The sequence below is a fragment of the Mastomys coucha genome, unplaced genomic scaffold, assembly GCF_008632895.1.
Source record: "Mastomys coucha isolate ucsf_1 unplaced genomic scaffold, UCSF_Mcou_1 pScaffold15, whole genome shotgun sequence".
Classification (NCBI taxonomy): Eukaryota; Metazoa; Chordata; class Mammalia; order Rodentia; family Muridae; genus Mastomys; species Mastomys coucha.
In genome coordinates this window covers 131,174,742-131,188,046 of record NW_022196897.1, presented here as the reverse complement: position 1 = coordinate 131,188,046, position 13,305 = coordinate 131,174,742, and the positions used below count along the sequence as shown (strand labels likewise).

The window sequence follows — 13,305 nt, the reverse complement described above, 5'->3', positions numbered from 1 at the left end:
GCCAACTTCACAGTCTTATGGAGAAGTTTTATCAGCACCTTCAAGGCAAACATAGCTCCTGGGGATGGCTCAATGTTGCCCAAGCTTATAGAAATGCAGACGTATCAAAAATGTCAATTTATGCCGGGCGGTGGTGGCGCATGCCTTCAATCCCACCACTTGGGAGGCAGAGACAGGTGGATTTCTGAGTTTGAGGCCAGCCTGGTCTACAGAGTGAGTTCTAGGACAGCCAAGGCTACACAGAGAAACCCTGTTTCAAAAAACCAAAAAAAAGAAAAAAGAAAAAAAAATGTCAATTTACTCATTTTTTTTAAAACAATTTCCCATTTTATAACAATAAATGACCAGTGAAGCTGTCCAGATGTTTCCATAGCCCAGGCATTTAGCAAGTCATGTGAGCTGAGTACAAGCAGGACTTCTGCTTTTCATAGAGCACGGTGGGAGAGAAGCAGGTCCCCATGTGTGATGCGGCCTGTGTTGTGCAGCCTTGGTGTTATGGTGACTGTGGTGGTTAACTAGAGAACTTAGGCCGTCATCCTTAGCTCCGCCCAGCTGTTGCCTAGTGGAACCATGGACTCAGAATGGAAGCACTTCATGTTGTAAAGACTAGAAAAGCCTGGCATCTAGGCAACATCTCCAAAACCTCCAACATCTTCTGGCATATTAGCTTACTCTCCCCCACTCTCTCTTATTTTAACAGCTATTAGTCTGGTTTCACTTTAGGAGCACAGCAAAAGTAATCTCAATGTATTTAATGCTTAGGAAATGAGATGATTTTGAATATTTGGATGGCATGGTTTAGAGCTGTGGCATATGTTTTCATATTGGCTATACTCATTTGCAGTTTGGAAAACTTGCGGGAAAAAAAAGGTTTAGAAAGAATAAGAGTGATATCATGACATACATAATTTTTTTCCTAATAGTAAGAGTTGGGCAAGTATGGGAATTCCCTTAAACAATTATCTATTGCCAGGTATGGTGGTGTCAGCTTTTAATCCCAGTACATGGGAGGCTAAAGCAGGTAGATCTCTGGGAGTCCCAGGCTAGCCAGGGCTACACAGGAAGACCTTGTCCCAGAAAAGAAATAACACCAAAACGAACAAAAAACAAATCGCCATTGTCACCACCAGTAACAAAAAACTCATAAGGATTTAATTAAGCCACTAATAAAGACAGAGGCTTAAATGCATGTTACTAAATGAAAGACACCAATCTGAAGAGGTACATGACTCCAACCATCTACAAAACACTACAGAGACATTAAAAAATAGGTCAACCCTGCTACCTAAGTCCAGTGTCCCCACTCTCTCATTCCCCAAGGCTCAGAGATGGGCAAGTATGGGAATTCCGTAGAGGAAGCAGTATGTGAAAGCAAGAGGCATTGGATGACTACAGAAAACCTCTGGGCCGGGCGGTGGTGGTGCACGCCTTTAATCCCAGCACTTGGGAGGCAGAGGCAGGCGGATTTCTGAGTTCGAGGCCAGCCTGGTCTACAGAGTGAGTTCCAGGACAGCCAGGGCTACACAGAGAAACCCTGTCTCGAACGATCCCCCCCCCCCAAACAAAAAAACATCTGGACACAGCAGCACAGCTCAAAACCTGTGCAAATTCAAGCCAGACCAAATCCCCACATGGAGGGATGGGCACTCAATCCCACAACTGGCAGTGGAGAAATTAGCCTTTTTTTTTTAGCTTCTGGAAATCGTGAGTTTTTTCTAAGAGTATAGCATTCTGGTAAGTTGACCAGGCTCCAGTAGAAGACCACATATCCAAGAATATCTGGTCACTACAAATCAGTCTTCAAAGGTTAAAAAACAAAAAGATGCCAAGGTGGGTGACTAGGGAGCAGGGTAGGTCTGGGGAAAGCTGGAGGACTGGCTATGATTAAAACAAAAAACTCTCAAAGAAGTAATTTTAAAAAAATGCTTAATAAAAAAGAGTATTGATGGACAAAAGATAAAGGGGGAGAAGGATAAACAGGTGGGTACCCTGAGGATGTTGACTGCTTGGAACTCTGCAGATTATTGAAACAGCGGATACAGACCATCTTGCCTTTGTCCTAAATCTCAGACTGTACAAGGATGAACTGTAACAAACAATCGATTTTACCTGACAATGTATCAGTGTAAATTCACCAGGGCTGACAGTGAACTACAGGGAGGAGTTGAGGGGGGTAATGGATAGCAGAAAGCCCTCTGAGGGTGGGGAGAGAGGGAGGGAGTAGGAGAAGCTCACCTTCCCAATTTTGCTGTCAAGCCCCAAATTTTTATTTTAAAAAATTATCTTAACTATATGCTCAATCGCTCTGTTTTTGAATGTACTTCAGATATTATAATACTAACATCTAGCGAGCACTTTACATAGACAGATTTTTCTCTTTAATCTTAAGGAAATAGGTATTTTTTTATCCTTTTATAGCTCAGGACATTAAGGATAACAGAACTGAAATAATAAAAAACAAATTTACAGACTAAAAATTTGGTCAGTTTCTGTAAGTGCTTTGCTACTGAGTAATTTCCACCTTTCTCTAACATCTTGTTTCAAAAATACCTCTTTTTATTTAAAAAAAAAAAAAAAAAAAAAAAAAAAAAAAAAAAAAAAAAAAAAAAAAAGATCCACGTTTCAAGATTACCTTGGCCCAATCGCGGGGAAGCCTAAGACGAGGGGGCGGGGACTCAGAGACTACAAATCCCAGGATGCACCGCTGCCCAGGCAACTGCTTGCAGGGCTGTGTTTTTCTCAGCGCTCTTCCCTTTTCCCCGGAGTTTCTACATTCGAGATGGGTTTCTACGCCCCTCAAAGGTGCCACTGCCTACAGCAGCACGCATCCCGGAGACGGACCTGGGTGAGACCTCGCAGCCCGAGCCCCACGTCCCTGCGGCGTAGCCGGCTCTACCCACCTCACCCGCAGCTCCACCAAGCCTCAATGCTTTACAGAGGACGCGCACACGGTTGCTACGGAAACGACGCGGCGTTTCCCCTGACTCGTGCGGCGGTCAAAGGTCGACTTGGCAAGTTCCGGTTCCGGTTCCGGTTCCGGGATCTAGTTTGTTGTGGGCTGGCTCTGTTGTGCGGGCAGGTCCTTGAAGTGCGTTTCTGAAGTCCGGTTGTGTACCAGGATCGCTCGCGTCCCCGGCTGCAGTCATGGCGGCCTCCACAGCGGCCGGGAAACAGCGCATTCCTAAAGTGGCCAAGGTAAGCGACCGGGAGGAGCCCCCGAACAGTATCTGCGATATCGGGCACCAGAGATTCCGAACAGCGACCTCTGTGCCGTGGTCCAAGAAGACAGGTGGTCGGGGAGGTGGCGCAGGGGCTTGTCACTCCGAGCTGGTCTCGCGTCTGCCCAGCCTTCCTTCCAGGGTTGCAAAGCATCCGTTCGGTTCGATTCGATAAACTGTTTGCTTTGCTAGTCTCTGAGGATCCCCTACTTTTACTCAGGGCGAGAGTGCTCCACTAAAACTGGAGAAAGGGCGAAATGGCAACCCTGATAGATGTAGCCAAATACCGTAGATATGCCATGGGCAAGAACTTGAGGGTAAACTTTGTGAAGGAAGCTAACACCTAGGCGGGCTGAAAGTTAGACAGTGGAGGGAATGGGAGAGGATAGGCTCTGCGCAATGGCATAATTTAGGTTAGACAGTAAATTATTATATTTCCAGCTGTGGCTGATACTTCACCAGTGCTTAATAAGTGTCAAGTCTTGTACTTAGCCTTTACATACGATCTTTCTCTGGAAGTCTGGTTTGGCCTTTTTGTCTTGAGACAAGTTATTTCCACATGTATTATTGTAAAAGTCTAATGTGGTAACTTTTTTCCCTCATCCTGAGTCATAAAAGCCAGGGTATGTATGGATGCTGGCTAAGTTTTTGACAGCTTGACACAAACTAAAGTTATCTAGGACCAGGCATCTGGACTAAGGAAATTCGTCCATAAGATTGCTTGTAAGCAAATGTGTGAGGCATTTTCTTGATTACTGATTGATGCGGAGGGCCCTCCCTACTTGGGCAGTGCCACACCTGGGCAGGGGGTCCAAAGTAGTACGTGAAAGCAGACTGAGAGTGGCTTGGATATCAGTCATGCCTCCAGCTTCCTGCCCTGTCTTTTATGATGGACTGTGATCCAGTTGTGTAAACCAATCAATCAACTCTTTCCTCTGCAGGTTTACTTTTGTTGGTGATGTTCTATCACAGCAGTAAAAAAAGCAAATTAGAACAGTATGTTTGCACTTAGGGTCCATCTACACTTGAGTACATTTGACTTTTAGCTACTGTGTTGGAACTATAGCTTCATGAGCTCTAAAAGCTTACAGGCTAATGATGGAGACTTAGTTAAAAAAAGTTTCGCCTCTCTCTCTCCCTCTCTCCTCTCTTTCTGCTACTGCCCCCCTCTCCCTCTCAATTAAACCTCTTACACGTGGGGAAAAAAAAGTTTCAGTTGGCCTAAAATGTCATGGAAAACCAACTTGTCCACTAGAGGGATTAAAATATGCAGAAGATCCAGGCGGTGGTGGCGCACGCCTTTAAGCCCAGCACTTGGGAGGGTGAGGCAGGCCTGGTCTACAGAGTGAGTTCCAAGACAGCCAGGGCTACACAAAGAAACCCTGTCTCGAAAAAAGAAAAAAAAAATTTCATAGAGGAAACAAGTTATAAAGAGGAAGTGGTGTGATTTTTTTTTTCCCCCTGCCCCAGGTTCTGTCTCATAGAGAATTGAAGATGTCATTCAAAGATGGCATCTTGGACTCATTCTTAGGAAGTTTATGTCCTGGAAAATATACAAGGGTTTTAAAATCTCGTGTGGAAAACACTACCCAAAATAGGAATGTCTCTTTTTCTCAAAAGGTGAAAAACAAAGCCCCGGCCGAGGTGCAGATAACTGCAGAGCAGCTCCTAAGAGAAGCTAAAGAGAGAGAACTCGAGCTTCTCCCGCCTCCACCTCAGCAGAAGATCACAGATGAGGAAGAATTAAACGATTACAAACTCCGGAAAAGGAAGGTGAGTCTGTTAGAATGCATTGGACACATCTGTCCAAGTTGCCACCCACAGTGGGAGCGAGGGCCTGGGATAGAACTCCGAGAGAGCCTGTGTGATTGGACCTCAGGCCAATATTTGGGATTATTTAACCCATGAATATTGTGGAAGTTATATGTGAAATAAATTACTGAGCACTTGAAGGTAATATTAAAAGTTGTTTTAACACTCTCATATTTAATAGGAGTGAGAGTAGAATCTATTGAAGTACTCGTTGTTAAACAGCGAAGCCTTCCAATAGCTACACCTACATTTTTCTTGTTGTCTCCTTAAACTTTGGAGAAACACCTGTCATTGTCACCTTTCTGGAGGGAAGCTCTTGTTCCTCAGCATCTAGGGTTTAATTTCTCTTGGAAAAAAATAAAACGAGACTATATATTATAAGGGAAAGCAAAGTCCTTATCTCTTTAGTGTATTGCTCCCTTTCTGCCTTTCAGACTTTTGAAGATAACATAAGGAAAAATAGGACTGTGATTAGCAACTGGATAAAATACGCACAATGGGAGGAAAGTCTAAAGGAAATTCAAAGGTAAAATTGACTGTAGTATCTGTATACAGAGTGTGTAAATGAGCACATGAAAATCTAGGAAGAGTAAAACATGGAACTGTACTGTTAGCAATTTCCAGCTTCTCTTCCATGGAGCCCTCTGAGGTACTGGGCACTGGAAGGACAGTCGTGGAGTGTCTCAGGAGGTTCTACACAGGGGTCTTGCTGCTAGTACTTCTGTCGCTTAAAAACAGTGTTTTATCTGTTTTCTGTGTTAATTGAATATTGTTTCAAAATAATTGTTTCAAAAATAGAAATGTTCTCCTGAAATCTGTGGTCAAGATAAAAATCGTGGGTGGCCTTTACTTCCTGTTGACTGGCAGAACACTCCCCCTCACACCTGTACTCCACTGTAGCCGTGCCATGGCCAATCCCTGAGCACACCATTGCTTTTTACTCTGCCATTTGTTTGCTCTCTGCCTTGACCCCATGAAAGTGCCCTTCTCCACCTGACTTCTGAACAAACTACAACTATCTCGCCTATTCTTGGTTATGGAGTTCCTGCAACTTAGCCTGTTTCACTGAACATTGCCGCTTCTCTCTCTCTGCTTCCTGTCTAGGCCTTGACTATACTGTTCATTACATTATGAAATAATTGCATACTGTCTCTAAAGACTGTATGGTTACTTGAGAACCTCATTGCTTTTCCTCTTCTTATGACCAGAAGGTGGCCCATTAGAGAAGCCTAACAACATAGGAGGGCATTGCAGCTAGTGTGAGGTGCCCGCTGTAAGGGCATTGCACCTAGGTGAGGTGGCTGCTGCATAAAGGCATTGCAGCTAGGTGAGGTGGCCACTGCATAAGGGCATTACAGCTAGGTGAGGTTGCTGCTGCATAAAGGCATTGCAGCTAGGTGAGGTGGCCGCTGTAAGGGCATTGCAGCTAGGTGAGGTGGCCACTGCACATCTTACAGGTGCTGCCTTTGATGCTCTCCATATCTTATTTGTTAAGGGCTCGATCCATATACGAGCGTGCTTTAGATGTCGACTACCGAAATATTACACTCTGGCTAAAATATGCAGAAATGGAAATGAAGAACCGCCAGGTCAACCATGCCCGAAATATCTGGGACCGTGCCATAACAACTCTGCCACGGGTCAACCAGTTCTGGTAAGCCGACAATTGCACAAAGCAGTCTTTGTGAACTAGCAAAGTACCACTTGCTTGTATATTGGTTTTATTGCAATTATAATAATTGTATATTACATTCTATTTTTTAAGAATATACTCTTTTTTTAATGTCACATAATCTGTGAGTCATAATTCTAATCTTCCATGGCTATGTAATCAAACTTTAATGTTTAGAACAATTTTTAATTCATAAGAAACTTCTTAATGAAGCCTTTCTCCCCCATGGTTAATTCTTTTTCAAGTTTGTATTTTAATAAGAAAACATTTGCTTAAACATTTTGGAAAGATAAAACTTAAAATCAGCCAGGCAATGGTGGCACACACCTTTAGTCCCAGGATTTGGGAAGCAGAGGTAGATGCATATTTGAGTTGAGGCCTGCCTGGTCTACAGAGTTCCAGGATAGCCAAGGCTACACAGAGAAACCCTGTCATGGGAAAAAAAAAAAAACAAAAAAACTTAAAATGTTAAATCTTTGCATTTGACAAAGCATTAAAAGTGTCAAAGCTTTACTTTTTCTCTCAGTCATTTTGACCATAGCAAGCATCTTTGGATGATTCTGTGTCAGGTATAAGTACACATACATGGAGGAGATGTTGGGCAATGTTGCTGGTGCTCGTCAAGTGTTTGAGCGTTGGATGGAATGGCAGCCTGAAGAGCAGGCCTGGCACTCCTACATCAACTTCGAGCTGAGATACAAAGAAGTGGAGCGGGCCCGCACCATCTATGAACGCTATATCCTTTGAATGAGGTATTAGTGGAACCTGGCTGTCATGGGTGTCTACCTCCCAAAAAGATGTCACAGTAAAGACATGTAGCTATTAACGTGACATTGGAGGCCAGGAAGGCAAGTTTTGTCCTTTTCACAATTTTCTATAGGATTAGAAACTGGTCAAATAAAAATGTGTAGACTGGGTCATTTGAGTCTTTTCAGTAATATTGTGGGTTTGTTTTTGGTTTTTGCACAAAGCCCTGGCTGCTAGAACCAGAGGTCTGTGGTGATCATTGGCACTGCTAATGGAGGTCATCCAGAAGTTCACTACTTATTAGCTGTGACTCCAGCTAGTAAATGACTCCAAAGTCATCTAGTTCCTTGAGCCTTTGTGTCTTTTCTATACGAGAAAAATTAAAACTAAACATGGTGAAGTCTGGGTATATGCCCGTGGATAGAGCACGTGCCTAGTGTAATTTGAGGCCCTAAGTTTAGGCTTCAGCACTATTGAAAACAGGCCAATGTTAACAAGTATAAGGTGGTGTTTGTGAATACACTGTTAGAAACGGATCTGTGGTGCTCATCACCCAGAGTTACCTTATTTGCAAATTGCCATACTTGTTGAAATTTATTTGGAGTTCTCAAATTAATAATTGTTATGCTTTAGCAGCCATTTGTAGACATGTATAGAACAGTGGCTGAAGTTCATTTCAGCTGTGTATAGTGATGCCTGAGTATGAAGGAAGGAGCAACCCACTGTGCCCACAAGGAGCTCTCTCCCTCTCTGAAGCTAGTGGATCACAGTTCTGATGCCTATAGAGGGACAGCCTAAAGCTAGTTGCTTGATGCTCTGAACCACAAACACAAGTAGTTTGACTTAGTTGATGAAGTGCTTAGTACACAGTAGGCCTGTGTTTGGATCCGTAGTAGCACGCATGTAAAAAGCTGCACCCAGCATATATCTGTAATCTCAGTACTGGGGAGGTGGAGACAGGAGGATCGCTAGGGCTATAAGGCTAGTCAGTCTAGTTGAATAAGTAAGCTCCAGGCTCAGTGAGAGGCCCCATATCAAAAAAAAAAAATAAGATGGAGAGCAATTGAATAGGATACTTGATGTCAGTCTCTGGTCTCTTGCACCTGTACGTGCATGTGCGTGCACACACACACACAAGAAAATAGAATGTGCTGGTTTTAGAATTTAACACTGGTCTGTGGGAGATGTGGGCACGCACGTTCCTCTTGGGATTGGCATTCAATGATGGATCTTACTAGCTTTTCAGAACTGCTGTAAGCAGTGAGAACCTTACTGTGCAACATTAAGATCTTCAGTTGTCTCCACTCATTCAATAGTGGCTTAGCAGAAGCTTGAGGGACCCTAAGCACTTAATATTGTCAGTACTTGTGAAAACCCTTAAGTGCAGGAGCTACCCCATTCCACATGTGAAGAAACTAAACAAACTTGATCACGGTCTCAGGTGGTGACCGGGTATTTGACTCAGGATATCAACTTCAGAACTGATGTTCTTTTTTTTTTTTTTTTTTTTTTTTTTTTTTGGTTTTTCGAGACAGGGTTTCTCTGTGTAGCCCTGGCTGTCCTGGAACTCACTCTGTAGACCAGGCTGGCCTCGAACTCAGAAATCCGCCTGCCTCTGCCTCCCAAGTGCTGGGATTAAAGGTGTGCGCCACCACCGCCCGGCAGAACTGATGTTCTTAACATCTTTGCTACCCTTGAATGTATCTTCACTGTGGAAACGATTGGCTTCTTCAAGGAAGGCTAATGTGCTCTGTTAATAAATGGCAAGTGAGGACTTTGTCTGTAGCTTAGATAGCAGCTCTCTTTGGGGGGCAGTTTGCTCTTCATTTTGGTTAGACTGCTATAATGAGCATTTAACAGAATAGATGCTTTTTATTGGCCGTGTTCTTTGGCCAGAAAGTGCTAAGCTTCATAAACATTTCCTCCTTTTTTTATGATTTATTTATTTACTATTTTATGTATATGAATACACTGTAGCTGTACAGATGGTTATGAGCCATCATGTGGTTGCTGGGAATTGAATTCAGGACCTCCGCTAGCTCCAGCCCTGCTCGCTCTGGCCCATTTCCTCATTGCATAAAGCAATGATGGGTGAAGTTGATATTATTTTTCCCTTTCCACACATGAAAAAACTGAGACAGACGACTTGAAGATCATATGGTTTATAACTGGGTTGAAGTTTCCTTTGGCATCAGACTTTGTTTGTCCCAAGGCTACAATACGGACAGAGTCAGTACCAAAGGGAGATCAAATGAGTAAGGTGAGCCTGACCTCACAGGCTGTGGATTAGTGGCTAGCCTCCTTTGAGTGTGTTCATCCCCAGTTGTATTTGGAATTGATGGAGTTTGGGAGGTTAGTAAGGTTTGGGGTCTGTTGTGTAGGCGTTGAACCTTTGGTATATGCTGTGCATGCGCACTGCCACTTAGCCAGCCTCAGCCTCCGTTACTGGCTTAGCTCTGTTGTCCTGCCTGCTCTTTCCTTCACTCCCCCGCACTTGTGCTTGTGCACCCTGCTGTGAAGAACTGGATCAAGTACGCTCGATTTGAAGAGAAACATGCTTATTTTGCTCATGCTCGGAAAGTCTACGAGAGAGCCGTTGAATTTTTCGGGGATGAGCATATGGATGAACACCTTTATGTGGCCTTTGCTAAATTTGAGGAAAATCAGAAGGAGGTAAGTTACAATGAGTTCATCTCTGTTTTATTTTACTTGCTTATTCCTAGAGAAAATGTTTTCTAGATACAAAAACCCAATTTAATATGGAGCAGAATGCATATATTGCTGAGCTCTACATTGGAGCTGAATAGTCATTACAATAACTGCCTTAATTTCATTCTGCTTTGTGGGAAAATTACACCTTTAAAGATGAATACCTTGAGTTCGGTGTCTTGGCACATGCCTCCAATCCCAACTCTCAAAAAATTGGAGATTGACTCAGGTTGAGGCAGTAGAAGCATAACTTTGAAGGCAGCACAGTACATAGACCTTATCTCAGAAACACAAAAGTTCATGTATAACTTCTTGAGAGTCATTTAGTATCCTGATTCAAGGGTCTTATAGATAATGAGCTGGGGAGGCAAAGAACCAATACCCTCAAGCAGAGGAAACAATGTAGAATGGAAACAGATTGCCCCACAAATAAGCCAGTTCCTTTCTTCCTTGGTGTACACAGAAAGGGAGTCAGAATTGGAGGGGTCAGATTCTCTCTAGTAGGCACGGATTAGAGGGTTTTAGGTGGGACAGCGTCTGGCTAGTTCATGGAAGTATTGTGGAGCGGGGTAGTAGCATAACAAGAGTGGAGCCAGGGGAGGGCTGAGGACGAAGCTTGGTGGAGAGCGCTTGGGAGCACAAGTCAAGTCCTGGGTTTGATCATCAGCATTAACTACCAAGAAAGCAGGTGATAAAACCTGGGGATCCAATGAGATTTTTAAAACGTTCTCATTTAGAAAAGGAGGTGGATCAGCAGCAGGGTAGAGGAAAAAAGGGCAGTAGTAAAGAGATAAAAATAGACTGACACTTGTTCAAAGAGTCACTGAAGTAGAGGAGAACAGAAAGGAACCAAAGCAGACTCATGGGCTTGGGGCATGAGCGGGCATGCCTTGGAGATGTTGCCTACCAGTCTGGGAAAGGACCCAGGATGGAGAAATTTTATGTCAGTGTTAAATATGAAAATTTTAATGTAGAACTATAAATGTAGAGCTATTAAACATAGAACTATGATATTAAATATGAATCCTTTCTGATCGAGGCCTCAAATTTTAATTTATAAGTAATAAGTTGCATTTATTCTCAAGGTGTGACTAAAATGAGATTATGTTTTAGATGATAATCTTCCTGCCTGCTTTTAGTTTGAAAGGGTACGAGTTATCTACAAATATGCCCTGGATAGGATTTCAAAACAGGAGGCCCAAGAACTCTTTAAAAACTATACCATCTTTGAGAAGAAGTTTGGTGACCGAAGGGGTATCGAAGATATCATCGTGAGCAAACGGAGATTCCAGTACGAAGAAGAAGTGAAGGTGGGCCTGCTGTAGATGGTTCATGTTAGAGTCCTCAGGGCGGCACACACAGTAGCAAGTCGGGCTACTGATTACTCTCTTGATGATGCCTTTAACAGACTTGACAACTGTTTCAGGCAAATTAGAGTAAATGTGGCTGGTAGAAAGGAGAGCAAGCCATACGTGGATGTACTATGCCATTCCCAGGTGCAAAGACCTTTAACTGATAGCAAGCTGAAGAAATGTGGATCTTAGCACTTGGGAGATAGAGGCAGAAAAATTGTTAGTCCAAGGTCAGCCTAGGTTTCATATCAAGTTCATGCCTGAAAAGAAATACAGTATCTATTTGAGCTCATTTTTTGAAAAGAATGGGAGGGTCAGAGATGGTTCCAAACACCTGCTCTGCATGAGCAAGAGATCTGCAATAGTCAGTTCTGTTCTTATCTAATATATCATTTTGATTTTAGTTGAAGATAGCAGGATTTTCTCTCACTGGTCTATGTATCTTTTGTTTAGTCAGATTGAGATAGCTCCTAGCAAAGGACTAAATATGGTGTTAAGTAAAGTGGTAGGTCAGTAAAATGTGTTCAGAAGAAAATTACTGTTATTTGAAAGGTGGGTCTCCTAATTTAGAGTCTGATATATACCCATTCTAATTTCATTATCAACATAATGTTATACAGCCATATGTGTGAAATACATGTATACAAGTTGAAAGCCATGTAGTAGCTCAAGCCTATATAGTCTCAGGACTGGGATGGTCAAGGCAAGATAATTATGAGTTCAAGGCTAGCCTGTGATATGGAGTGAGACCCTGTCTCAGAAACAATGGAATGTCATTATCAAGCAGTTCTGTTACGTGATGGCAGCAGAGGAAAAGTCTCTGCTTCGAGGTCCCTAGCCAGTGACCTTTATGTTCCTTCTGTACAGTCTCAGGGATGATGTTTTAAAAGGAGATATCAGGTAAAAATCTATAGGGAAAAACTGCTAAAATATAGCAAGTTTGGTGTCTCCTTACAGTTCTGACAGCCTGTGAAGTCTAGCTCTTGGTTCTGTTTTTATTGATTAAGCTGGGGGTTTTTTCTAGGCTAACCCACACAATTATGATGCATGGTTTGATTATTTACGCTTGGTGGAAAGTGATGCGGAAGCTGACACTGTGCGGGAAGTCTATGAGAGAGCCATTGCCAATGTGCCACCCATCCAGGAGAAGAGGCACTGGAAGCGCTACATCTACCTCTGGGTTAACTATGCACTCTATGAAGAGCTGGAGGCCAAGGTGAGAAGGCGAATGTGGGGCAGTCATGAATACCTTTCTTACCCCAGTATCATGGGTTTGCCTGCTCTGTGTAGTAACTGATAGCTACAATCTTTGAGACAAGCAGTTTTAAATTTTTTTAGAGCCCTATCCACCAATTTACATCATCCAAACTATGCCTGTTAAGACATGGTAGTGTTTTTTTCTTAAAACCTTGAGGTACAGTAAGATAGATAGCATTTAAAACTTGAAACAATGGACCAGTGAAACAGTTTAATTACATATAGCTCCCTAATCATGCATTTTATCACAAATAAAGATCATGGCCAGATACTATTTTTGCTTTTGGTAAAAACCAAGTGGCATTTCCAAAAGAAGGCAATAGATAAAGACTATCCTCTGTTCATCTGAGACTGTGACATCTTTCTGCTGTCAGGCTATGGCCTTTCTATATTGATGCATTCAAACTTTGATGGCCACATTGTTACTCTTAGAAAAAAGTTTGATCAAAAGTAGTTGCTATTTTTTGATCATAAATGAAATCAATATTTAAAAATAACATCTTGAGAAATAGAGGTCTGGCCAGGCGGTAGTGACACA

At 42.7% G+C, this 13,305-nt stretch overlaps 2 protein-coding genes across 8 annotated transcripts in view; one reads left to right on the top strand and one right to left on the bottom strand.

The window, feature by feature from the left end:
- The window catches only part of Cfap61 (cilia and flagella associated protein 61), a 294,575-nt gene extending 291,596 nt beyond the window's left edge, over positions 1–2,979 (bottom strand). For 5 of the 7 annotated variants that reach the window (XM_031372122.1, XM_031372125.1, XM_031372126.1 and 2 more), the window contains exon 1: positions 2,901–2,979. The gene's annotated coding sequence lies outside the window, so the exon portion shown is untranslated. Of the gene's footprint in view, positions 1–2,632 lie in introns of all 7 variants that reach the window. The other 2 variants (XM_031372124.1, XM_031372123.1) reach the window with 1 other exon arrangement.
- A 41-nt stretch (positions 2,980–3,020) lies between these two features.
- Positions 3,021–13,305, top strand: part of Crnkl1 (crooked neck pre-mRNA splicing factor 1) — a 23,246-nt gene continuing 12,961 nt past the window's right edge. Inside the window, exons 1-8 of the mRNA XM_031372137.1 lie at positions 3,021–3,195; positions 4,839–4,991; positions 5,465–5,556; positions 6,526–6,684; positions 7,272–7,438; positions 9,944–10,122; positions 11,298–11,468; positions 12,535–12,726. Coding sequence (XP_031227997.1) covers positions 3,145–3,195; positions 4,839–4,991; positions 5,465–5,556; positions 6,526–6,684; positions 7,272–7,438; positions 9,944–10,122; positions 11,298–11,468; positions 12,535–12,726 — 1,164 coding nt within the window. The 5' untranslated portion in view covers positions 3,021–3,144. The remainder of the gene's footprint in view (positions 3,196–4,838; positions 4,992–5,464; positions 5,557–6,525; positions 6,685–7,271; positions 7,439–9,943; positions 10,123–11,297; positions 11,469–12,534; positions 12,727–13,305) is intronic.